The 25,214-nt window shown below is 40.0% G+C and overlaps 1 protein-coding gene across 1 annotated transcript in view; it reads right to left on the bottom strand.

Annotated features, from left to right (window-relative positions):
- Nucleotides 1-18,922: 18,922 nt before the first annotated feature.
- Nucleotides 18,923-25,214, bottom strand: part of LOC123985863 (alpha-2-macroglobulin-like) — a 60,627-nt gene continuing 54,335 nt past the window's right edge. The window contains exons 23-27 of the mRNA XM_046073813.1: nucleotides 20,804-20,894; nucleotides 20,651-20,719; nucleotides 20,463-20,568; nucleotides 20,242-20,283; nucleotides 18,923-20,000 (exon numbers count right to left, since the gene is read on the bottom strand). Coding sequence (XP_045929769.1) covers nucleotides 19,996-20,000; nucleotides 20,242-20,283; nucleotides 20,463-20,568; nucleotides 20,651-20,719; nucleotides 20,804-20,894 — 313 coding nt within the window. The 3' untranslated portion in view covers nucleotides 18,923-19,995. The remainder of the gene's footprint in view (nucleotides 20,001-20,241; nucleotides 20,284-20,462; nucleotides 20,569-20,650; nucleotides 20,720-20,803; nucleotides 20,895-25,214) is intronic.

Genomic DNA, 25,214 nt, shown 5'->3' with positions numbered 1-25,214 from the left:
CATGTGTTCTATGCACCATCTTAAGTTAAGAAAACTTTCAACAATGTTAACATCAGTGTAGTTGTTGATGCTTGTTTGTTTACTGTTTCTTCTTCTCTAATAACGCCGTGATATTTCTCTCGCTTCTGGGCTTCCCCCGGTAACCCCCGTGTGTCACGTCATACTGCTATGAACTGTGGGCAATTCCCTCAGCCAAACTCTGCAGAAATGCGGACTTACGAAAAGGGTCTATAAAGGGCTCAAAATGTCCGCGAGAGAGCCCTTGGGCACTTGACGGTTCAACTGTGGGACAGCCCTAAGCCCTCACAGACTTCCCGGGAACTCGCCTCGCCTTTTTAGTACACCTTGTGATTACAGATTTTACTAGAAACCAGCTGCAGCCTGGTAAGGTAAGGATCAAAGTATATCTAATGGTTTGTTGTCCTTTTTTGATCTTTTTCTTTTTGGGGGGTTTTCTATACCAATTAACAACTTCATCACCCCCTTTAAATACCGTGACGTCACGATGTGGTCTAATCGCCAAAGACTATTCATATTTCCCATGTTGATTGTGCACGTCAATAAATTATTAGTTTACTTAGATGAAGTCTCTCCTAATTGAACTGTAATTGCATTCTTGTTCTGGCCATAAAGCCATCAGTATGTGGCATTAAGAAAGAGCACTGCTCACTTTAATAGTGAAAGGCAATGTTCCATTACAATGAATTATTTATCTCCCCTTGTTTCCATGAGCATTCAAGTGCTTTGCACACCTGCAGATATAAAACTACCAAAAGCGCACCACCTCTACACACATTACAGGGCTTCTTCAATCTAATTTATATACATTGGTATACATAGAAGTAACTGGAGTTCTGCAACAGTGCCCTTTAAACTGTGTGGGCTGTTTAATTTTGCCATGTAAACAGTTCTTATCCTGAGTGGATCATTTTCTAGTAAACAAACCTGTATGGAATGTGTGGTCATCCTCAAACAACGCTGATGGGTTAAAACAAACTGAAGCGTAACACTCACATGTCCACCCAATATTTGAGCATTGCTGTCCTCAAGGACAGGGACAAGAGACATGCTTTGACAGCAATGTACACATAATGGACAGAGAAAACAGATGGTTCGAAAGAAGAAAGGAGACCATCGACGGAACAGAAGAGGCAGCCACAAACCACTAAGGCACACATGCTGGGTAAAGCATTAATTTGGCTGCTACATGTGTAGGTTCTGTCGCTACACTGAATGCCTTTAACCTACAACTATAAGTCAAGCTTCACAATGGCGAGAGGTGGGGTACACCCGGACAGGTTGGCAGTTATTCGCAGGGCTGACACAGAGACAATTCATTCACCAGTACCACTAACCTGAATGATAAGACATTTACACTCACATTCACATCTGTGAACAAGTTAAGAGTCGCCAATTAAACTGTATGTTTAAGCACCTGAAGAAAACCCGGGTAGGCACAGGAAGAACATGCCATCTTCACACAGAAAGACTCCAGCTGGCCTGCAGGGTCAAACCCAAAACCTTCTTGCTGTGAGGCAACAGTACAGCACCTTGTCACCCTGTGAAAACAATTATGAGACTTTCCACAGACCACAGCTTCTATAAAATACTATTAAGTGTTTCTCCTGTTCTGTGAGTATGTTCAACAACTGCTGCTAATAATAATTAATGTTTTCCATGTATCTAATATAGCTTGCATAAATCAAATAGAAACATCAGAGGCATGGTAATGACAACAGAAACATTTATTTGTTTGATTTGTACTCATACTCTTCCATACTGGCAGTGTTGGGCAAGTTACTTCCAAAATGTAATACATTATAGATTACTAGTTACTGTCATTTGAGAGTAATTTGTTATATTACAATATTACTGTCTCTGAATTGTAATGCTTTACACTACTTTTGAGTTACTCTCACTGCTATTTAATGTTTGCACTATTCTGATAGTAAGATGTGTCTGCATAGGGGGGTTCTAATGAAGTCTAATGAAGAGTTATGTCCCCTGATTGGGTCTTTGTCATTAAAATTAACCTTCTAATTAATACCGGGGGGTACGCATGAGGTATAGCAGCATAATGTCATTGATTATTTGAATCTCCCATCACTCCGATAGGATCAGTCAGGACAGCAGCCTCTCTGATCATTAAAGTGATTTGTTAAAAGCACAAACACACAGCCTATAGAGTTCCCCTGTAGTTTGCACCCTGCCTACAAGATCGACCATCGGATTCCTGCAACAGGAAATAACTTTTTTTTTCATGGATTTGTTTTTCTGCTGCCGAAATGTTTTGCGGTGTTTTATTAAGAAAACAAACAAACTACTACTTCATTTTGGGTTAAAATGCGTTAAAACGCACGTTACTAAGATTCTAACGGGTATAATATTACCGATTTCTTTTTAGTAATGCGTAAAGCAAACAGAAATACATTTCTGTAATTGTGTTACTTTTGTAATGCGTTACTCCCAACACTGCTTACTGGTCATATTTTAACCGAGAAACTCTGATATAAGCCATAAGAACACTTTATGCTTTTTTGGACGCGTTTCCACTTTATGCACTTATCTGACCTGCATAACTTCTGGTGTGCAGATGAAACACAAAGTATTGATATGTCAGTATTATATTGGGGTTAGCAATGCGTGCTCCCGCGAAACACCTGTTACGCGCATCATGCATGTGCACGTGAAAAACTTGATTAATAAAAAAAAAAATTGAATTAAAAAAAAATTTGGGGTGTTGTCATGAGGTTGAACAACAAACGGTGAAGAGGGGTGTGAAATTGGGGGTTTGTATTTGGGCATGTCCGTTCTTATCCTCTAATAGCGGTGGTGGGGGGGTTGATCACCAAAAGGTGAAGACAGGTGTGAAAAGGGGGGTTTGTGTATGGTGGATGTCCAGTGTTATCCTCTAAAAGCGGATGTTGAGGTTTGGGAGTGGCTTTAGCAGTCAGTTGTATATATAGTGAGTTCGTTTTTGACTTACATCTGACTGAGAGCGTGGAACAGGGTGACCGAATGATTTTTAGGTGAATCTGCATCGGACAGAGCTATCTTTGTGCAGAACAACAGCGCCATTTTTGCAACATCACAATCATGGACGTCACAGGTAATCAATTGGGAGTAATGACTCCAAAACGAGGTATAATTATAGATCCTGTTGCAATGAGTATAGCTCCCAGAAAGAAGACTCCCCCAACAACATTGGCTGATTTTCTGGACCGAAAGGCTTGGGCGCCTCAGTTTGAATGGGCAGTGGGAGATTTTAGAATGTCAGGATTCTTGTTTGAGCACGGAACAGTTCATCTTTATACAAGAGAGCCTGATGAAATTTTTCTTTGAGAAAGAACACCGCACATTAATTTTTCAGCCAAAGACTGGAATTACTTCAGAAACAAAGTCTGTAAAGATATGAGTGCTTCAAACGGTGTCTACACCACACAATGGTGCAGCTCTGTGCCTGGAGAGCTCTACTGGGTAGAAACAGACCTTGAAGTCTACGACCCAGAATCCTACATCTTTTTTAGATCATGCAAGGACGATTCTATCATTCAAAAGGCAAGGATGGGAACCCCAGAGCAACAAAAAAGCTACCCCATCACGTCTAAAGAGTGGGAGACGTGGTTTAGCACCGGCTTTGTGGTCCAGTGGGGAGAATGGGATAGAACCCTTGAAATCTTCTCACACAATGATAAATTATTCAGGTGGTATAAACCTTATGCTAGCTATGTAGGGATCAAAAGAAAACTTTTTGGTTGAGGAACCCTTTTCTCATTGCTTCGCTTAAACGGGTAGTTAGAGTGGAGGACAGTGAGAACACAATAGTTAAGGAATCTCTGAACATCTGGAAGGGGGAAAAACACTAAAAACAATAGGGAATGTGTCTAGTCTACTAAACTATGTCAAAAAGAGATACATCGTGTATAAGATGAGAGCACTGTCGTGTGAAGGTGTTAACAATGCGATATGTGACACAGATAGGATACTATGTTGTTCTAGATTTGAAAAACAGACAGAATGTGTCAGACGAATGACCTCTGGATGGCGTACCATGGTGCAAATGACAGTGGATAAATATGCAGATGTGAAATCTACTCTACTCGATATAGCAAATGTTTTTCCTGTGAATGGTAATGATTTTCATACGGGTCATGTGTTTTGTTTTTGTACTTAGCATTGATTTGTGTGTTTTAATGCTAACCAGAAAACAACATGTCGATGTTGCTGATGTGATGTGTTGCTTAACTGAATCTTTGGTTTGTAAAAACATAGGTGCTTGTACTGATTTTCTGAAAAGTGTATACTTGGAATCACTGCTGACAGATATGTCGCGTATGTCGTTGAAAATAAAATACTTGAACACAGACGTTGAAGCGTAAGTCTTTGTAACAAATATCATGGAGGAGGTGATGAGAAATATATCCTATGCGACAGAAAACGCAGGGGGTTATGGAGGCAAGCAAAAACTTGAAACGGCCATATTTGACACTACTGGAGTTCGGTGCGCAGATTCAGACGTAGAAAACTGGCTCATGAAGCAAGATGCTTATACTCTACACAAGACGGCTCCAGTGCATTTTAAGAGAAACAAGGTTTTAGTGAATTCAATAGATTGGCAATTCTAGCTAGATTTAGTCGACATGTCCGCTTATTCTGCTGAAAATGATGGGGTACGCTATTTATTAACGTGTATAGATTTGTTTTCAAAACACGCATGGGCGCGTTGTGGTAAATGCGTCACAGCATCCTTTAAAGATATCTTAGCTGAAGGTAGAATACCGCATAAATTTCAAACAGACGAGGGAATAGAGTTCTTCTGAAAATTAATAGTATCGTACACTTTACCACATCAAATGAGACTAAGGCATCTGTAGTAGAGCGCTTTAACAGGACTCTGAAATCTAAAATGTGGCGTTATTTAACAGCCAATAAATCTAAACGATATGTAAATATATTGCAGGATTTAGTCACCTCCTACAATCATAGTTATCATCGTAGTATTAAAATGAAACCGATTGATGTAACAAAAGACAATGAAGATATCGTATTAAACAACTTGTATAAAACAAAAGATAAAAGAGTAATTCGTTTGAAATATGAGGTGGGCGATACTGTAAGAATTTCAAAACTATGTGGCCTATTTAAAAATGTTTATGAGCAAAATTATACTGATGAATATTTCACTGTAAAGGAATGCATGTCAAGGGACCCTCCTGTTTACAGGTTAAAAGACGATGACAGTGAAATATTACGGGGAACATTTTACGAGCCAGAGATGCAAAAAGTTATTATAGATAAAAACAAAACTTAAAAACTTTAAAAAAAACCATAGCATCTTACAAACACACGTATAAATGGATACAGAGGATTTTTTTGTCACCCTGCCCAGCAACTCGTCTGCATTATTTTACCCGAGCAATACAATAGCAAACTTTAGAACAAAACTATCCAAGCCTTTACACTTTAAATCAGCATATGAGGTGGGTTTGATAGAAATACATTATCCAAAAACATGGAAATCTTTTTCATCAGAAGACTCAAAATTTGTTGTGTTTGATATAAAAATCCAACAAGTAGTAGTTCTATCAGCGACACAGGGATTCTATACAACAATGTCACAGAAAATAGCTGAACTAAACAGCTGTTTATCTGAAAACAATATTACCAACAGAGTAAGCATTTTACCAACAAGAGAAGTACAATTAACGTTTCAAGGAAAACTTGCACAAATGTTGGGATTTATCCCCGGAGCAGCTTTTAAAACTCACGAGGGAATTGCGACATTTAGATCTCAACCACAAACTAACACAGTGTTGACACAGATGCCATATATGGCACCAGATCCTGCCGATGTTAATGTAGAGATGTATAATATATTTGTTAATACCGATAATGTTGATCATCAAACACTAGGGGATAGTTATGTCCCTCTTTTAAGAATAGTACATATATCGGGGCCAAACAACCATATGATCACAAATACATATGACAGACCACACTACCTGAGGCTCTGCAAAACACACATTGATAATATTGACATTTCTCTCAAGTCAGATCAGAATCAACATATCCCTTTTACGTACGGCAAAGTGATATTAAAGCTACACTTTCGACCCGTAAAATATCAGTATTAGACAAGGAGCAAACATGTACCATCCATATGCTCACAATGCGGACAAGTATGTTGAATATGATACAATCCAGAGCGGTTGGTGATTTACCTGTATACAGTGGGCTCGGTGCGCAGTAAGGTGCAGGATTAGGGGGTATCTTTAGGGGTTTGTTTAGATTAGCATTCCCCTTACTCAAGAAAGGATTTACATTTATTGCCCCTTATTTAAAGACAGCCGCTAAAAACATAGCTACGGATGTTATTACTAACATCATGAACAGACATCAAGAGGGGTCGGGTGTAATGGCCGCGGCCCCCCGACCAATAAAACGACCTCCTGGGAAAAGAGGGAGTTCCCCACCAAAGAGGTGTAGCCGAACAACAAATAAGAAGACCCATACTAAGACTAGAAAAAATAAACAAGCAAGGAGAAGCTAGTCGACAAAACGTCAGAAGAGACATTTTCTTACGAGAATGTCGTTGGTACATAGCCTGTCACAAGAGTACGTTAAGTCGGAGCTAGACCTGGTTATGGTACCGTTAACACAAACAAGTATTGAGAAATGTGTCTATGTCGAATTCCCTCCTCTAGCAGTGATATCAGACTCTGCACCCCTTGAATTTTTCATTCCAGCTAGTACAGAGGACTACCTGGTTCTAAACAATACGTTTCTGTACGCGTAAAAATCACCAAAGCTAATGGCGGATTGGATCAAGCAGATGAAGTGGGCTTTATCAACTACCCTGGATGTACAATATTTTCACAGGTCGACATATCGTTGGGGGACCGACTCATAACGCAATCATCAAACACATCCTTACAGGGGTATAATAGAGTGCCTTTTGAACTACGGAAAGGACGCTCTTCAGACACAGTTTGGATCCGGACTATTTTGCATGGATACAGCAGGTCATACGGTCGACGCAACGTCTGGAGGACGCAATGAGGGACTAGTTAAAAGAATGGAGTACACACAAGGCGGCCGTGTAGTGGAGCTAATATCCCCTTTACATTCTGACTTGTTTTACAAGACAAGTTAATGATAAATGGAGTAGACCTCAAGATTCATAAGAGCTAAAAACAAATTTTGCTTAATGTGCAACACTGTAGACAACTTTCGGGTTAACATTATGTCAGCAAGCCTGTTTGTAAAGAAAGTCACCGTATCTCCGGCTGTTAAGCTAGCACACGCTAACGCATTAACGCATGGCAACGTTAAATATCCCATAGACAGAGTGTGTCAGTGTTTGTAATCAAAAAAATATATTCTTGGGACAAATACCTACATTTATTGTAGTAGGAATTGTAGATCATGAGGTATTTACAGGTACTTGCGCGCATAATCCATTTAACCATTATGATATAGAGTTTATATGTTTATACGTTGACGACAAACGATATCCTTCAAAACCCTTTCAACCCAACTTTACCAGAGGGAATGCCATCAGGGAGTATCATCAGTTGTACTCGGCAACTGGAAAGTATCTTAAAAACAACACTATGGCCATAACCCGCGATGAATTTTGTAATGGATATAGTCTGTTCTGTTTTAACCTGAGCCCTGATGAAGGATGTGGAGACCATATATCGCTCATTAAAGACGGTAGTGTTATATTAGAGGCTCGTTTTAGAAATCCGCTTCAACGCACAATAAATGCGGTTATTTACGCCACATATGATTCTATAATTGAGCTGTCTATATTGACAAGCAGGGTGTGGGATCATTCTTTGACAGTTTTGGGAACTCTCCGATATACTCACATTTTCCAGAATCCTTTTCTGTCTTTCTCAACAGTAATTGTAAGTCCACGCAACATTCTGTTACTGACAAGTTCAAGATGTGGATTCTGTAGTGTGCGGTCAGCATTGTGTGTTTTTTCTTTACCATATGGATAGAGGGTTATCTTATGACAATGTAATGACTAAATATAGTAATAAACTGTCATGCAATGATTTTATGGTGTGCAAATATGTGAAAAAAATAATTATGCAGAATGTAACCAGTGTGTTCAATTAAAAGATTCTTTTAAATAATATTAGAAGCTGCGTGTCAATCATTATCAAAATGATTAATAGATTGAAACGTGTACAACAATGTTTTTTGTTATTCTGATGATATAAATAAAAACACTGAAATGATAGTTCTGTCTCAATGCATTTATTTAAAACCGATATACAATTAAAAAGTTATCCAATCACTCAATCGCATTTTAGGAGATACAAATGGACTTGTTTCATTGTTTGCTAATCGATGTCCTCTGGTAACAAGAGGTGTAGATGGTTGTCCAGTAATAAGAGGAAAAGATTCTCCAGAAGTCTTTCTCTTAATCTTGTCAATTTTTCTTTTGACCTGTTGATTTGGTACAACTGATAAAGGTATATTCAATATAGCCAACGATTGCAGATATTCATCCCAACCTGTAGGTCTCTGGCTGTCAGACACGTTGTGAGAAGCCGTCACTCCTCTTATCAAATCATACACATGAGACCCTTTAATAACATTACCGTTAAACACAAACTCCCCACGTTCAGTCCATGCAGATATGTTTTTTGAGGAGGACATTTTATCCAAAATATGCTGAGCTTTATTCCTTTCTTCAAAAACAAAATCTCTTCCTTCTTCATTCTTCTGCTCTGTAGAGTAAAAAATCCTCAGCGACCGGCACTGACAAAGTTAGTGTGTTCTGGTCTTTTTCTCCTTGTTTTACCATGGTGAGAAATCTCTGCAAAGAGATGGAATATTGTTTTGCTTTTTCATGAAGATCTTCGGTCTGTTGATCCAGAATGTCTTTTATAGTACGATCCAGGTCATTTTCAACAGTTTCTCAAATAGACTCGTGTGCCAGAGGTCGTCTTAAAAGATCAAGCTGTTGTTTAGGTACCAGAAACATTTTTTGTGCATACTCCATAGTTATCTAAGATTGTCTTGAAGCAATAAGACTCGTTATAAAAGGCACAGCGATACTCAGGAGGGGGAGAAGAAAACCCCCAGACTGTTTAAGCAACGTCTTCTTTTTCTTTGAAGCGTAAACCTTTTTATTGGCGAGCAGTCTAATCCCCGCCTTCTTCCTTATTAATTTTTGATACTGTGTCTTATTTAAAGGGATTTTTAAAACATTGTAAGCTATTTCGCATTATAATACCAAAAGGTCTGGTGATGCAGATTTAATAATATTCACTCTCTGAGATGGAGATGCTCCGTGCATAGTTTGCAATAAAGACAGGTTTCTTTTAATGTGCTCAGACATGTTTATTTAATTTCTCTTAGGCACACACACAACAGGCAGGTCTGAAAGCAAGTCAGTTCTGAGTCTGAAATCATCAGGTGTCTTAGCTTTATAGTCAGTCATTAAATAACCATAAGGAACACTTGTGGCATCGTCAAAACAATCCGTAACAAAATGATTCTTCCCAAGGAAACCTTTGTCTAGCCATTAGCATGACTTGGTATTTATCTCTGAGTTTTTTAACAAAACAAGATAATTGGTGTTCAAATTAATAGTATGGCTAACTTTACCTTGAAAAAACAAATTCTGAACTAGGTATAAACAACTTAAATTTCTGTGATGCACATATTTTGTAAAGACATTTTGGACCTCAATGTTACTGCTAACATCACTCATTAAATCATCAATAATCAACAAATTGTTTATATCTACAGGCAGCAATACAAGGGTTGCCAGCACGAATAAATATATACAACATTTTCAATATGTTTTGAAATTAGCTTTTCTGCAATCAACATTTTCACAAAATATGTTTTACCACTGTTGGAAGGACCTGACACAATTAGACTAAAAGGATTCTGTAGTCTAAAATCAAAACCATCAGTCTCTCTAACAGCCATTTCAAAAACCGTATGGTAAAGTTCTCAGATCAGGAAAAACTCTGCGTTTCGTGTACACGACTTAAAAAAGTCAATTGTTTTGTTTTTTAGTTCGAAAGCCTTTTTATTTCTCACTATAGTGTCTGATTTTGTCATCACGTCGCGGCGTCTCGTCAGAATTCTCAAACTCATGTATAAGATCAATCAGTGAGTGCAATAAATTTTCTTCTGGGTTTGGCAATAACACATCAGCCGACTTGCATTTTATGATTGTCGACTTTTTGCCGCTTTACATTATCTTCACCAGCAGATCGCGTGTCTTGCATTTTGTTAATGAACCTTTGAGTTCTGAACTATCTTTGCTACAAACAATAATGCGTCAGACCGCTTCATTTGGCCATCACCAAGTGAGAATCTTATGACAAACTTGTTGGCATGACTGACCGTGTGAATTATACGCAGTTGGCATGTAGTTTCTTTTTCAGCAATGCAACCATTCTTATAAAATGAAACAGTCCCTTCACTCCTGGTTTCAATAGTAAAATATCACAAAAATGACAATTACCAACAAATAACATTATATTCTAAGCAGATGTGTTTCAAACAGCATAAATCACAGAGTAACATTTGTATTTCAAACAAATAGGAGTCTTATTAGCAAATTTTATCAAACTTCCTTCAACACAATGAATCATGGGAATACTGAGGGAAGGCCTTTAGCTATCGGTTTTGTATGGTCCTCAACCTCTAGTCCATCTGCATTCAGGCGTCTCTCCTTTTACACTATGGTTTTACCACCACATTCTGCAGACCGTTTATGTAAGTCTTCTTAAACTAAGCTAAGATCGACTCTTACTTTCATGCATTTTTTCACTTTCCCAAGCCATCATCTTTGGAAGTTCATTAAAACTAAGATCAACTTTCTTCACTGACCCCCATTCGTATGTAGGCTAATGTTGTAATTAGTCTTTTCTATTACCACAATGGTGTGTTTTTGTGTATATGGATAGCATACTGTTTGTGTTGCTTGTTTGTTTTGATGAGTATTAGTAGTTATCTTTTATGTTTTTAAATAAAAATAGGATTCTGAATAACAATGTGGGGAACATGTGCATCATATGATTAAATTAAGCTAATGCTCTTAATTCCTTCCTTTCCTAATTGTGACAATAAATGCATCTTAGATTTGGGCCAGTGACATTTAGTTATTTTGATAAGTAACATTGAGCTTTCTTTTACTTGTTAAAATAAAAATAGGCTTCTGAATAAGACTTCAGGAAAAACCCTCTAGGGACTTTGAGAGGGAGAGACCTTTTATGCGAGTGCCCTTTAGAGGGCGGGCAGACTGATTTTTTGCAGTTATTTTAATACGTATTAGTGTTTTTGTTGTACACAGTGAATCAGATTATGATGAAGACCTTCAAGAAACCTCAGAATGACACCCGCCGTTTTATTTCCACCACTTGAAATCTTTCCACAGTTGTTTTGCTTTTCAGCTCGACGGCCATTTTGTCTAACATGAGTTCGCAAGGACGCATGGAGGCAAGCAACCCAGGAAATGGCTGGGGGACAAGCCCTGTTACGTGGCCTATGAAGGTTACGATGATACCTTGTTAACATTACTGACAGTATAAATTGCATGCAATTGATTCACATACTATAGTAGGTGTGGCTATACTTATAAAATGAAACATTCCCTTCACTCATGGTTTCAAGTGTAAACTATCACAAGAATGACAATTACCAACAAAAAACATTATATTATAAGCATCCATGTTTAAAATAGCATAAATCACAAAGTAACTTTTGTATTTCAAATAAATAGGAGACTTATTAGCACATTTTAACAAAACTCTCTTCATCGCATTGCATCATGGGAATACTGAGGGACGGCCTTTAAGCTCAACTTCCACTGGAAGCCAAAGTGTTTTAGCAGCGGAACATCAGCATACTTTTACACCTGCGTGGCAGTAGGGGGTGGTAAAGATCTCTCTGTACCTTTTAACCCTTTTGTCAGGGTCTCTGTCAGCCCATGTTCCCCACCTCCTCCTCTCCCCACCCACTATCATAGCCTGCAGGTCCCACATACCCTCTCCTCACAGTTAAAGGGAGACTCGCAAAACTTCCTATAGATAATACGATAAAACAGGGTCGTATCTTAATCAGAATCAGTTTTATTGCCAGGTATGTGTACACATACGAGGAATTTGACTCAGGATTGTATATTCCTCACGCTGTGCTTACTTATACAATAATAAAATAATAATGTAATAATAATAAAATCTGACACAAACTACAGTATAGAGAACACTAATATACACACTATGAACAAAACAATATAGACATATTGACAAATAGTGCAGTGATCAGAGTGCAAAGGATGCAAGAGTAAACTATTCTCATTATGTACATATTGAAGGTGGATATGATATACAGGTACACATACACATACATGCATACATGTACACATGTACACAGTGTGATGGAGCATAGTGCAAAGGATGCTGGAAAAAATAAATGTGACCTATGACCTTATGACCTGAGGTAGGTGTATTAGTATACAGTATATACAATATGGCATAGTATGAACAGCACTGAAATAGAGAATGGTGAAGTGGAAACCAGTAAACAGGTGCTGATTAGAGACAGAGTTACTGGGTTATTGCACAGGAATTGTTCCTGAAACTGTGAGTCAGAAATCAGCTGTTCATCAGAGTGATGGCTTGTGGGAAGAACCTGTTCCTGAGTCTGTTGGTTTTGGCGTACAGTGCTCTGTAGCGCCTACCAGAAGGGAGGAGCTGGAACAGGTTGTGTCCGGGGTGAGATGGATCTGCAGGGATGTTTCCTGCCCGTTTCCTGACTCTGGAAATGTATAAGTCCTGAATGGAGGGCAGGTTGGCACAGATTATTTTTTCTGTAGTCCTGACTGTCCGTTGTAGTCTGTCCTGGTCCTTTTTGGTGGTAGATCCAAACCAGACAGTGATGGAGGTGCAGAGAACAGATTGGATGATGGCTGTGTAGAACTGGATCAACAGCTCCTTAGGCAGGTTGAGCTTCCTGAGCTTGCGCAGGAAGTACATCCTCTGCTGGGCCTTCTTGATGATGGTGTCAGTGTTGGGCTCCCACTTCAGGTGCTGGGATATATTGGATCCCAGAAACCTGAAGGATTCCACAGCAGACACAGGGCTTTTGGGTATGGTGATGGGGGGCAGAGTGAGGGGGCTCCTCCTGAAGTCCACGGTCATCTCAGTTTTGAGCGTATTAAGCTCCAGGTTTTTCTGGCCGCACCAGAGAGCCAGCTGATCAACCTCCCGTCTGTAGGCCGACTCATCACCGTCCCAGATGAGGCCGATGACCGTTGTGTCGTCAGCGAACTTCAGGAGTTTGACAGATGGGTCTCCTGAGGTCCAGTTGTTGATGTAGAGGGAGAAGAGCAGTGGGGAGAGCACACACCCCTGGGGGGCACCAGTGCTGATAGTCCGGGTGCTGGATGTGATGTTCCCCAGCCTCACCTCCTGACTCCTGTCAGTCAGGAAGTCTGTGATCCACTGACAGGTGGAGGCTGGCACAGTGAGCTGGGTGAGTTTGGTGCTGAGGATGTCCGGGATGATGGTGTTGAATGCCGAGCTGAAGTCCACAAACAGTATCCTTGCATATGTCCCTGGAGAGTCGAGGTGTTGCAGGATGTGATGCAGACCCAAGTTGACTGCATCATCCACTGACCTGTTAACCCTGTATGCCATGTCCAGCAGGGGGCCTGTAATGTCCTTCAGGTGGGCCAACACCAGTCTTTCAAAGGACTTCATGACTACAGATGTCAGGGCGACATATTTATTTAGTCATTTAGTCCAGAGATGGAGGGTTTTATGGGGACTGGGATGTTTGTGGAGCGTTTGAAGCAGGAGGGAACTTCACACAGCTCCAGTGATTTGTTGAAGATCTGAGTGAAGATGGGGGCCAGCTGGTCTGCACAGATTTTCAGGCACGATGGTGAGACACCGTCAGGTTCAGGAGCCTTCCTGATCTTCTGCCTCTGGAAGAGGTGGCTCACGTCCTCTTCACAGATCTTGAGTGCAGGTGAGAGGTCAGAGGGGGAAGGTGACTGTTTGAAGATGGCGTTGGAGTGGGGGAGAGGTGTGACTCTGGGCTTTTCAAACCTACAGTAGAAACTATTCAGCTCGTCAGCCAGTCGTTGAGTACCAGCAGAGTTGGGGGATGGTCTCTTGTAGTTTGAGAGTGTCCGTAGGCTTCTCCACATGGATGCAGGGTTGTTGGCTGCAAAGCTGTTATTTAGCTTTTCAGCATAGCACCTCTTTGCAGCTTTGACCTCTTTAGTCATTGTGTCCCCACTTCTGAAGGCCTCCTCCTTGGTTTGACGAAGCTGCCTGAGTTTCGCTGTGAACCAGGGTTTTTGGTTGTTTGTGTATGTGCGGAAGGTTTTAGTCGGCACACACATGTCCTCACAAAAAATGATGTAAGATGTCACAGTGTCAGTTAGTTCGTCCAGGTCAGTGGCTGCAGCCTCAAAAACACTCCAGTCAGTGCAGTCAAAGCAGGCCTGTAACTCCAGCTTTGACTCGTTGGTCCATCTCTTCAGTCTTTACAACAGGTTTAGCAGATTTCAGTTTTTGCATGTGTGTCGGGATAAGATGAACCAGACAGTGATCAGAGAGTCCTAAGGCTGCACAGGGAACAGAGTGACAGGTTATATGCTGTCTTTACATTGGAAGTTCATGACTGAGGTTTGCTTTGTTAAAGTCCCCGAGAACAATGAGATGGGAGTCTGGATGTTTTTTCTCCACGTTAGTTATCTGGTCGGCCAGGTGTAGTAACGCCTCACTAACACAGGCCTGAGGTGGAATGTAAACAGCGACCAGGACAAACGAGGAAAACTCCCGCGGTGAATAAAACGGTCTACAGTTTATAAATAATGTCTCTAAGTGAGGCCTGCATGATTTCTTCAACACTGTGACATCTGTGCACCAACCTTCGTTTATATAGAAACAGAGTCCACCTCCCCGTGTTTTTCCCGTGAGCTCCCTTTCACAATCCGCGCGGATGAGATTAAATCCCGGTAGGTGAAGTGCGCTGTCCGGGATGCGCTCGGTGAGCCAGGATTCGGTGAAACAGAGGGCAGCAGATCTGCAGAAGTCTGAGTTAGTTCTGTTGAGGAGCAGCAGTTCATCCATTTTGTTGGTCAGAGAGCGGACATTCGCCAGGTGGATTGAAGGGAGCGCAGTGCGAAATCCCCGCTGTCTCAGTTTAACCAGCGCGCCTGCACGTTTTCCCCTGCGCCGTTTCCGAAGTATTCCAAACAGAGCTGCTGCTCCTCCAACTAGTAACTCCGGGAAAGTTCCAGGGTCAAAGAAGAGCAGTGGAATAGTATCAGCAGTTGAAAGTCCAATGTTTAAGAGCTCTTCTCTGGTAAAAGTTACCAGTCAGTGTATTAATGTGTGTGTGCGTGTGCATTGTGTCTCTGGTAAAAGTTACCAGAGAGGGACGGCAGGAAACAGCGTTAATTAACAAAAACACAAAAAGCACTACAGAGCGTAATCCCGAGGCGGCCGTCTGCGGTGCTATCTTGGAATATATAGGCTACCATATGTGCAATGTGTATAGACATTGTTTGCGCTGTGAGGGTGGCTCAGGGGTTTAACGATATACTCACGCACACTGTTTTAATGCATGCTATCACATTTAGTTTAGCTTATAAATGAAGAGAAAATAAATTGTTATAAATAAATAGCTGGACTTTGTGTAGATACTGTTAAATGTTAAGAGGATATTATATGGACATGCAGTATTGCTATCTTATATATATTTATAATACTTAAGATGTCATTTTACCAATGACATCTTAAACTAGAGAGTGCAATTTCTGGGGAAATTGCGGTGTGAATGCTGGCTGTTGAAGGCTGACGCTAACCTTAAACTTTGTATCATTTTGAATGATTCAAAGTTTTCAAAAATAAATTTATGGGTTACAGCCCCAGAATGCAAGCTCTCATTTCAGCCTCTGTCTGAAATGAGCTGGAGATGCTCCTGTCTCTTTAGACCCTCCACCACACCAAAAGCCCACTGTGTTCTGATTGGCCAAGATCCTGAAGCAGGATGATTATGCTGCCGAGACAGACAGACTGAGCGTAGGAGTTGCCAGGCTGAGAATGGTTCGGCTGTGAGCGGGGGCGTGATTTGAGAGGTGCTACAGTTTGCAGCTGGACAATACTGAGGTTGTAGGCAAATTAACATATATGGAAAACCGGCTCTGTGTGACATCATTAAGAGCCAAGAGTAGAGCTTTGTGTATTGTTTCTGTCAGTGTATTAATGTGTGTGCGTGTATGTGTGTGTATTGTGTCTGTCAGTGTATTGTGTGTGTGTGCATTGTGTCTGTCAGTGTATTAATGTGTGTGTGTGTATGTGTGTGTATTGTTTCTGTCAGTGTATTAATGTGTGTGTGTGTATGTGTGTGTATTGTGTCTGTCAGTGTATTAATGTGTGTGCGTGTATGTGTGTGTATTGTGTCTGTCAGTGTATTAATGTGTGTGTGTGTATGTGTGTGTATTGTTTCTGTCAGTGTATTAAGGTGTGTGTGCGTGTGCATTGTGTCTGTCAGTGTATTAATGTGTGTGTGTGTGTGTGTGTATGTGTGTGTATTGTTTCTGTCAGTGTATTAATGTGTGTGTGCGTGTGCATTGTGTCTGTCAGTGTATTAATGTGTGTGTGTGCGTGTGCATTGTGTCTGTCAGTGTATTATGTGTGTGCGTGTATGTGTTCAGTGAAGAGGACACAAACAGGTGCTCAGAAAATAGCTTAACTTCAGTCCACCAATCAGAACAGAGGACCCAGTCCTTTGAACTTTAATCAGCTAACTTATGTCACCGAGGTAACCAGCTCTACAATAGAGACAGATAGGAAAATCCTTCTGAGACTTTCTGTCAAACAAACCTCCACTGAGACAAAACTATAGGTTGTATCAGCGAAATGACCTGACCAGCAGTAGCAGAAGGCATTTGTGAACAATGATATTTTTTGGGTGGATAAAGTAAAAAGTGAGCTCTTCAGTGAGTTAAAAAACTGGTACGTTCTGCTCTGCTCCAGACATTTTGACACAAATTTATAATGGCTTCCAATGGAGGACTTTGCTGTCACTCTTGTCCTTTGGAAGGGTGCTGAGCCAAATCTATAAATCCGAGGGATTTAAAAAGCCCATGTGAAGAACCACAACAAAACTGATTGTTTCTGGTGTAAAATTATGTATGAAGAGTTGAAATTGTGGTTAAGCCAGCGAGTTAAAGACAAAAGTTTAAGACAATTTTCCCACGCATAAAACTTCGACAGTGACGTGAACAAACCATAAAATATTTCAAAACGCTGAATACATCATTAATAGATTAACTTCTTGTGACCACTTTACAGTTTAAATCAAGTCTATAGCTGAAAGTATGCTGAACTACACATACTGTATACAAATACTGTAGGTATGAGGAGGATTTCGACAGTCTCTCCATTCATTTAGAATGGGAAAATATTCCTGGAAAACCTTGAATATTTTGGAAAGTATTCAAGGTATCAATGACAAAACTCCAGCTGCAGTCCACTCTTTGTGAATCTCCCCCACATTTTTGAATGGGTTTTTTTTCACAATCCTCTCCAGGGTGCGGTTATCCCTATTGCTTGTACACTTTTTTCTACCACATCTTTTCCTTCCCTTCGCCTCTCTATTAATGTGCTTGGACACAGAGCTCTGTGAACAGCCAGCCTCTTTAGCAATGACCTTTTGTGTCTTGCCCTCCTTGTGCAAGGTGTCAATGGTCGTCTTTTGGACAGGATCACCAAGAGAAGAAACGTGGCATTATTTACTTAAAAATCTTGGTATTTCTCCCAGCATCAATCGGATATAGCTACGCTTTCATCTTAAGTCGACAGCCTCCCCAGTTACACTATAGGCTATCGCATGGCAGTTTCTTAACGTTGCTTTATTAACACATTTGTCCCTGGAGAGTCGATTATTTTAAAAACAGTAAAAGTAACCTGAGTTTGCCATCTCTATCTGAGGGATCTGAGTGTAACTCTCGGTCAATGTCTTTTTTTCCGGTTTTATCCTGCGAGATAGAGAACACCCAATCTACTAGCCTATCAATAGGATATATACAATTTTAAGTAGTTTTTTTTCCTCCTTGCTGTGTGGGTCCCCATATTACTTCAATAAAATAGTTGCTCTTTTTTCTCCTCTCTGGCTACGCGGCAGGATACTGCAATAGCCATCCTTCAGAGTCAAAGAAGAACGTGAAGAGTAGCCTAAATAATCACTCATGCATTTGTAACTTTGTTACTGAGAAAGTTTAAAACAAGAACGAATAAAGTAAATAATCTGTTCATGCATTTGAACCAGCTTGTTACTTAGAAAGTGTAATTGTCATTATTATTTGCTATAAGACAGTTTAATCACAGAAAAGCATACATAAAATCCACACTGGCTCTCATCACCCCCTCCTTCCTCTATGGGACGGTCCAATCTCCTCTTTTCACAACTACAGTAGGTGTTACTGCATGTCAGAGACTCACACACCCACAACCCATATTACGCAGTCATTCCAACACAAGAGGAAGCAAGATTCTCTGCATTATCGCCATTACAAGAGGAAGCAAGATTCTCAGAATTATATGCTTTAAAATTTTGATATTTCTCCCTGCATATTGATGAGGCATAAGGATTATAATACACTTTATCTAAAATAATTTAGCTGCATATAGAGGGATAATAATTGTAGTTAATATAATTTTCATAGGTGCCTTAAATGGCTGTATTGCACAACCACCCCTATCCCCCGTGACATCCGCACCACCAATCTATGCACGTTCACGGCCCTGTTCAAATCACTACTCAAAACCTATGATCTTTTTTGTATTTTAACTTACTGTGAAGTAATATAAATTATTATAAATAAGCTGCAGAAAGACAAAGTTAAACACAAGACCCATTTTAAGTGGAATATTCAGATGAGTTTATTTTATTGTCAATTATGCATGAATTTAACTTTACACACAGAGTAGGTACACAGCTGCAGGGACTGAAATTCAGCCTGGGACTTTGAGATGGAGAGGCCTTTTATTCGAGTGCCCTTACGGAGTAAGATTTTTTGCAGTTATTTTAATACATATTAGTGTTATTGTTGTATACAGTGAATCAGATTATGCCGAAGGCCTTCAAGAAACTTCAGGATGACACCTGCCTCCTCAGTTTGTATAAGCAAGGCAGCTCTGCACTGAACAAGACCAGGTCAGGCAAGCCTGAGTCAGTCAGAGCGCTAAAATACTTAAATATAAATCAAAAACTATAATGCAGTCCCATAAAATACAGCAGTGTTGCATAAAAATCAAATCCCTCATCTTCAGCTCTGAGTAGGCCTATTCCTGTGCTGGACCCTCTGCTTGTATTGAATTTACAGCTACATGTGCATGAGAAGAACAATAATAAATATGATTAACAATAATCCATTTTCTAATTCTATCTATGAATAATATGATTGCCTACTCAGCCCTGCTCAGCCCCTGTACCCATTTTGTCTGGTTCCATTGACCTTCTCCTCCTCCTGCTGCTGCTTCTTATTCTCCTCCTCCTCCTGCTGTTCCTCCCCTTCTTTCTCTCCTGCCTCATCTGCGTCTGCCACAGCAACCTTTCCATCAATAATAAAAGTATTAGTTTGGCCCATTCTGATAGACACACAGACAGCACTCCACTGTATCTGGTCGCAGATCATTAAGTAAGACATTAGAAACTGAAAATAAAAACTCTTGACCACCAGCCGGTTCGGCTTGAAAGGGACCAGCCATTCAGGAATCTTCCCGAACTCCCCGATGGCCATTCCGCCCCTGCACAGCTGTAGGGTATACTGGCCGAATAGTAACAGGCAAATAAGTGTTAAATGTTTGTATATGTCTACACAAAGAGACATGGAGTTACACAAGGCACCTAAAATGTATCTTTAATAAAATGCAGGTCAAAATTATAATGGAATCAGAGACGACCTGACGACTGACCGCACTTCACTCTTCAAGCTGTAAAAGAAAGAAAAAAACTATATATAATTCACTGTGAAGACCTACTGTCTCAGCAGCTGTTATTTTTCTTTATTTTGTTTTAGGTTTCAAAACATTCGTAACAATTCATTTTATAATTATTGGATGAATTTGACATTTAAAACATTATAGCTTTTTGTGGTTGAAGTTAAAATGTTTTATTTTTTTTGGTCATTGAAGAACTTTAAGAAACTTGGTGCTTGCGTATGTTATTACAGACCTGCAGCACAAGGGTAGATGTATTCTGTCTCAGCCTGGTCACCTGAGAGGAAAAGCAAGAAGTAGAAGACAAATTTATAAAACAAAAAAAGCATTAAACTATCTTATATGTTCAACAGTCTAACACATGGTTCAGGTTGTTGTGCAGCTCTGCTAAGGAGCAGAGTTTGTCAGTGTGGTCTCTGTAAATGAGCATTAGAGAGGACTGAGTATCTGACTTACTTGGCTGGTAGTAGTCATAGATCTTGACCACGGCTGGCTTCAGGTTCTGCACTGTGAGCTCCTGTAGGAGGTCTAAGCTGTGGTTGATAGGTATGTCCTTCGTTAACTGTTGGAATAAAAACAGATGACACGTCAGTCACAAATCTGGAGAGCATCATCTATTGTTCCTCACTGTGAATCCCTCTCACCTCCGTTATGTACACCAGAACGTGATCTTCCTTTTCTTCAACACGATCCACCAGCAGGGCACCTTTGAGCTGTGAGGAGACCACATTCAGCTGGGTCGTTTATTGAACACTATTCATTTCCTACTCAGGTTAAAGTCACTTATAATAACTCACCCTCCTCAAAGACTCTGGGTCTGGGACAAAGCCAGAGAGCATTTTGATGTCCAGGATCACCATGTTTGTAGTGCTTACTGTTCCACTATATCTGCAATGCAACCAGAAAAAATGTGATGTTACTCAGACTTCATCCTGTTCTTTATATTTCTACTAGTTGAATGCAGAGACGGTTTTCCATCTGAGGCTTTGGAAAGACTTAATTTACAGTTGAGATATGTTTGAGCTGAGTATTAACGACCAGTTTGTAATCATTTCTCACATGTCCGTCCACCAACAGTCAGTAGCTGGTAGATTCAGAGGATTGTTTGTCATAAATTACAGTATTCTTCAATCATTGCTGTAACATGGATCTAGTGTTGTTGATTACTTACAGGGACTTTAGCTTCAGAGTGAGTTTGGGTCTGAGAGATTTGCAGTCGGCCTCTGGTTTGACCTCCACACTGAGAGTGGTGACAGCAGCAGGAGTTGGGATGTTATAGTGAAGAGAGATCTGGGAAACAGGTACACAGGGAGGTTTAATAGTCATAACAACTGAGAGAGAGAGCGAGAGAGAAAGGCTACACTCTGGGTCGCTACACTTGCAGCTCAACTCTTGGCAGTAGTATAGTAGATTATTTCATTACAGATCCAATGTCTCTCAGCTTTCACAGTCAGCCCCCTCACACCCCTCTCAGACCACAGCAAAATCACAATCTGAAAAGGTTGCAGTCTAACTCTGGAGCCCCTAGTGCCTGTGAACGGTAGTTACATACTGTAACTCAAGATTCTATTTCGTATAGGCTTCGCCCTCTAAAGCTATTGCTATTGGGTTAGAGGCGAAGCAGGATGAGTCACCGCCTCACTGGCCTATACGGTACCACCAAGCATAAAACCCTTCTGCCCAGAGCCATAAATGAGCCACCCAGTCACCCGCTGTCCGTGGCATTGGTGTCGGCGTGCGCACAAGCACCGATGGCGCAACATGGGAGCGCACCCTGCCCTGGTGGTCTATATACAGTATATATAGAATATATATAGAAACAGGGTCACAGAGCTGTGGAGAAGGTAGTAGAAGCACAAAAAGGACAAATTAATAACAAGTAAATAACATGGGGCAGGCTGCACGCTCTGCTGCTGAAACGCTCCTGACATGCTTCCAGTAGACTTTGACACCGGGCTATGGACGCATCAAAACCGTGGCGCAGCCATAAAGTGCCGTAGCCGGAGTCTGTGGATTCACGGAGTAACAGCACATAGTCACACAGATGGACCCCAGACAGCATGGGGGCATACCAAAAGGCACTGTAAAATCTAAATATACATGATTTAACTATTTTATTTCGAACTGAAACATTTTTGGACAAAATCAATTAAATTTTTCATCATTTGGCTCTGTTGTCTAATTAAAAAGCCTCCAAACCAAAACCTCAACAAATGAACAATAACAAATGGTTTGACACTGAATGCAAAAACCTGAGGAAAACTTTAAGGAAATTATCAAATGAAAAGCATAGGGACCGAGATAACCACAACATACGCTGTCAATATGAGGCCACTCTGAAACAATACAAGTACACTCAAAAAACAAAGAAAGAACAACACAGCAAGAACCAGCTCTGTGAAATTGAGGAATCCTTAGAGTCCAACCAGTTCTGGAAAAAATGGAACAACCTAAATAAAACCCAGCAGGATGAATTGGTGATCCAAGATGGAAATACTTGAATTAATCACTTCAGTGAATTATACAATAATATTACAAAAAATTATGATCAGTATCAAGATATTCACAAAATGGACCGAACAAGAATTAACAGAAGTCATCCAGTCCCTGAAAGGTAAAAAGGCTTGTGGTATTGATGGAATCCTCAACGAAATGATCAAATACTCCATAAAATCATATTGGCTATACTAAAACTATTCAATACTATTCTATCAACTGGAACTTTTCCAGACATCTGGAACAAAGGTTTAATTCATAAATCCGGAGATAAATATGATCCAAATAACTACAGAGGAAATGTGTATCCAGTAATCTGGGAAAAATATTCTGCAACATCATTAACAAACGCCTTGTCAACTTTCTTGACGACCATAATATTCTGCATAAATGCCAAATTGTTTTTTTGCCAAATTGCCGCACAACGGACCATATATTTACCCTCCAGACTTTAATAGATCAAGAATTAAACATTAAGAAAATAAAGGTATGCCTTTTGTGTTGACTTCCAAAAGCCTTTGATTCCATCTGGCACGAGGGCCTTTTCTATAGGCTACTTGAAAGTGGCATTGGGGGGGAAAAAACATAGGATTTGATTAAGAACATGTATAAAAAAGTGAATGTGCCATAAAGATTGGAAAAAAACAAACAGCGTTCTTCTCCCAGGCCCGGGGAGTGAGGCTGGGATGCAATCTCAGTCCAATTATCTTCATATATATCAATGAATTAGCAAACTAATTAGAGCGTTCCACGGCGCCTGGCCTCACCCTGAACGACACAGAGGTCAGAGTACCCATTTCTGCTGTATGCAGATGACTTAGTGTTGCTTTCACCTACTGAAGAAGAAGGTTTGCAGAAGCACCTTAATCTCCTGCAAAAATTTAGATTTTGTTTGGCAGCGAAACTTATGGGCCAAACTTAATAATGAATTTGACAAATGGGATAAAAGAATCATAGATTCTTTCCATACCGAGTTCTGTAAGAGCATCCTGCAGGTGCAGAGAAAAACACCGAATAATCTGTGCAGAGCAGAGCTCGGCCAATACCCTCTCTTACTAAAAATACAGAAAAGATCAATTAAATTTTACAATCGCTTAAAATCAGTTAACCCCCAGACATACCATCACAAAGCCCTAACATACCAGGAGCTGAAACCAAAGAAGAGTCCTCAGCCAGCTTGTCTTGAGGCTCTCTGCAGTAACAAGTCCCAAACAGCCTCAGGACAGCAACACCAACTCAAACAGAACAAACCAAATTATCAACAAGCAAAAGGAAAAATGAACGAACAAAACACAAAGTTAATTCCAATGTTATCTGACCCTAAAAAGAGAATTCACACTGGCAAATTACCTGAGTACAATAAAAGGTCCTAAACTAAGAAAAATGTTGACAACATACAGACTGAGTGAACATAGCCTGGCCGTAGAAAAGGGTCACCACAGACAGAGCTGGCTACCACCAGAGGAGAGACTGCTCCCAGTGTGACAGAGGACAGGTAGAGGCAGAGCTGCACTTTCTAACCTCATGCCCTAAATATAAAACAAAAAGACAAAAACACTTTGCAAACATTTCCCAAATATACCCCAAATTCGAATTCAGTCTCCTCGTGCCATGAAGTGAGGACAACCAGTGGAACCTCAGACTAACAATTTATTATTAAATCAAATTATTAATCAAATTATTATTATTTTGATTATTTGATATTTTAGTAATTGTTTTGTTTTTTTAATCAATTAATAAAAAAAAAACATAAACACACACACACTTACTGTTTTATTTTTTTTATTTTTAATATATTTTTATTTTTTAACACACAAACACACACACACACTTACTGTTTTGTTTATTTATTTTATTTTTAATATATATTTTTTTAAACACACACACTCTTACTGTTTTATTTTATTTTTAATATATTTTTATTTTTTTGACACACACACTTACTGTTTCACATAGGCTTTGATTACTTTACGCTTTAATTACTTGTTTAATGAAATGTATGGGGCTGATTGTTCTTATGTTGTATATATGATGCATTGGCAATGTTGTTACATTCATGCCAATAAAGCTAATTTGAATTCAATTGAGAGAGAGAGAGAGAGAGAGAGAGAGAGAGAGAGAGAGATAACATAATGTACAAAATTTCCTTTAAAAAAATATATTTACTATGTATATTTACAAATTTGAGATGTATACTCAATTGCAACTGTGTGCATATTCAGGATGTGCAAGTTAGTATCACTTGCTAATATTGAGATCATTCATGTGTCCTTCAGTATCCTCTCCCTGCCCAGAGGGGAGCTGTTATGTACTGTGATGGCATTGGTTAAAGACTTTCTACAGCGGAGTTGTAGGAGTCTCCACCAGAATACACTGCTGCCCGACCAGCAGGTTGTGCAGCGGATGTTAAGTGTTGTCCATGATGTTAAACAGCTTGTGTAACATTCTTCTCTCCACAACCAAAGAAAATTGCGCTTTTGACAACACACTGTTCTTTTTGTAATAATTTAAATAGTTAGATTAGATCATGTAGCATGCTTCACTCATTTCATCCACCTGTGCCTCTCTAATCCAAATCACCTGCACATATGTATATAAGCCTGACTAACTCCTTCCGCTACCATTTCTCAGTTCTCACATCCCTCCCCCTAAAGCCTGTTTCTCACCTCTTTGAATGGGCAGCACAGTGGCCGAGTGGACAGCACTGTGGCC

Source organism: Micropterus dolomieu, linkage group LG17, assembly GCF_021292245.1.
Source record: "Micropterus dolomieu isolate WLL.071019.BEF.003 ecotype Adirondacks linkage group LG17, ASM2129224v1, whole genome shotgun sequence".
In the NCBI taxonomy this organism is placed as follows: Eukaryota; Metazoa; Chordata; class Actinopteri; order Centrarchiformes; family Centrarchidae; genus Micropterus; species Micropterus dolomieu.
The sequence above is the reverse complement of the archived record's forward strand: the minus strand, read 5'-3'. Positions and strand labels throughout refer to the sequence as shown.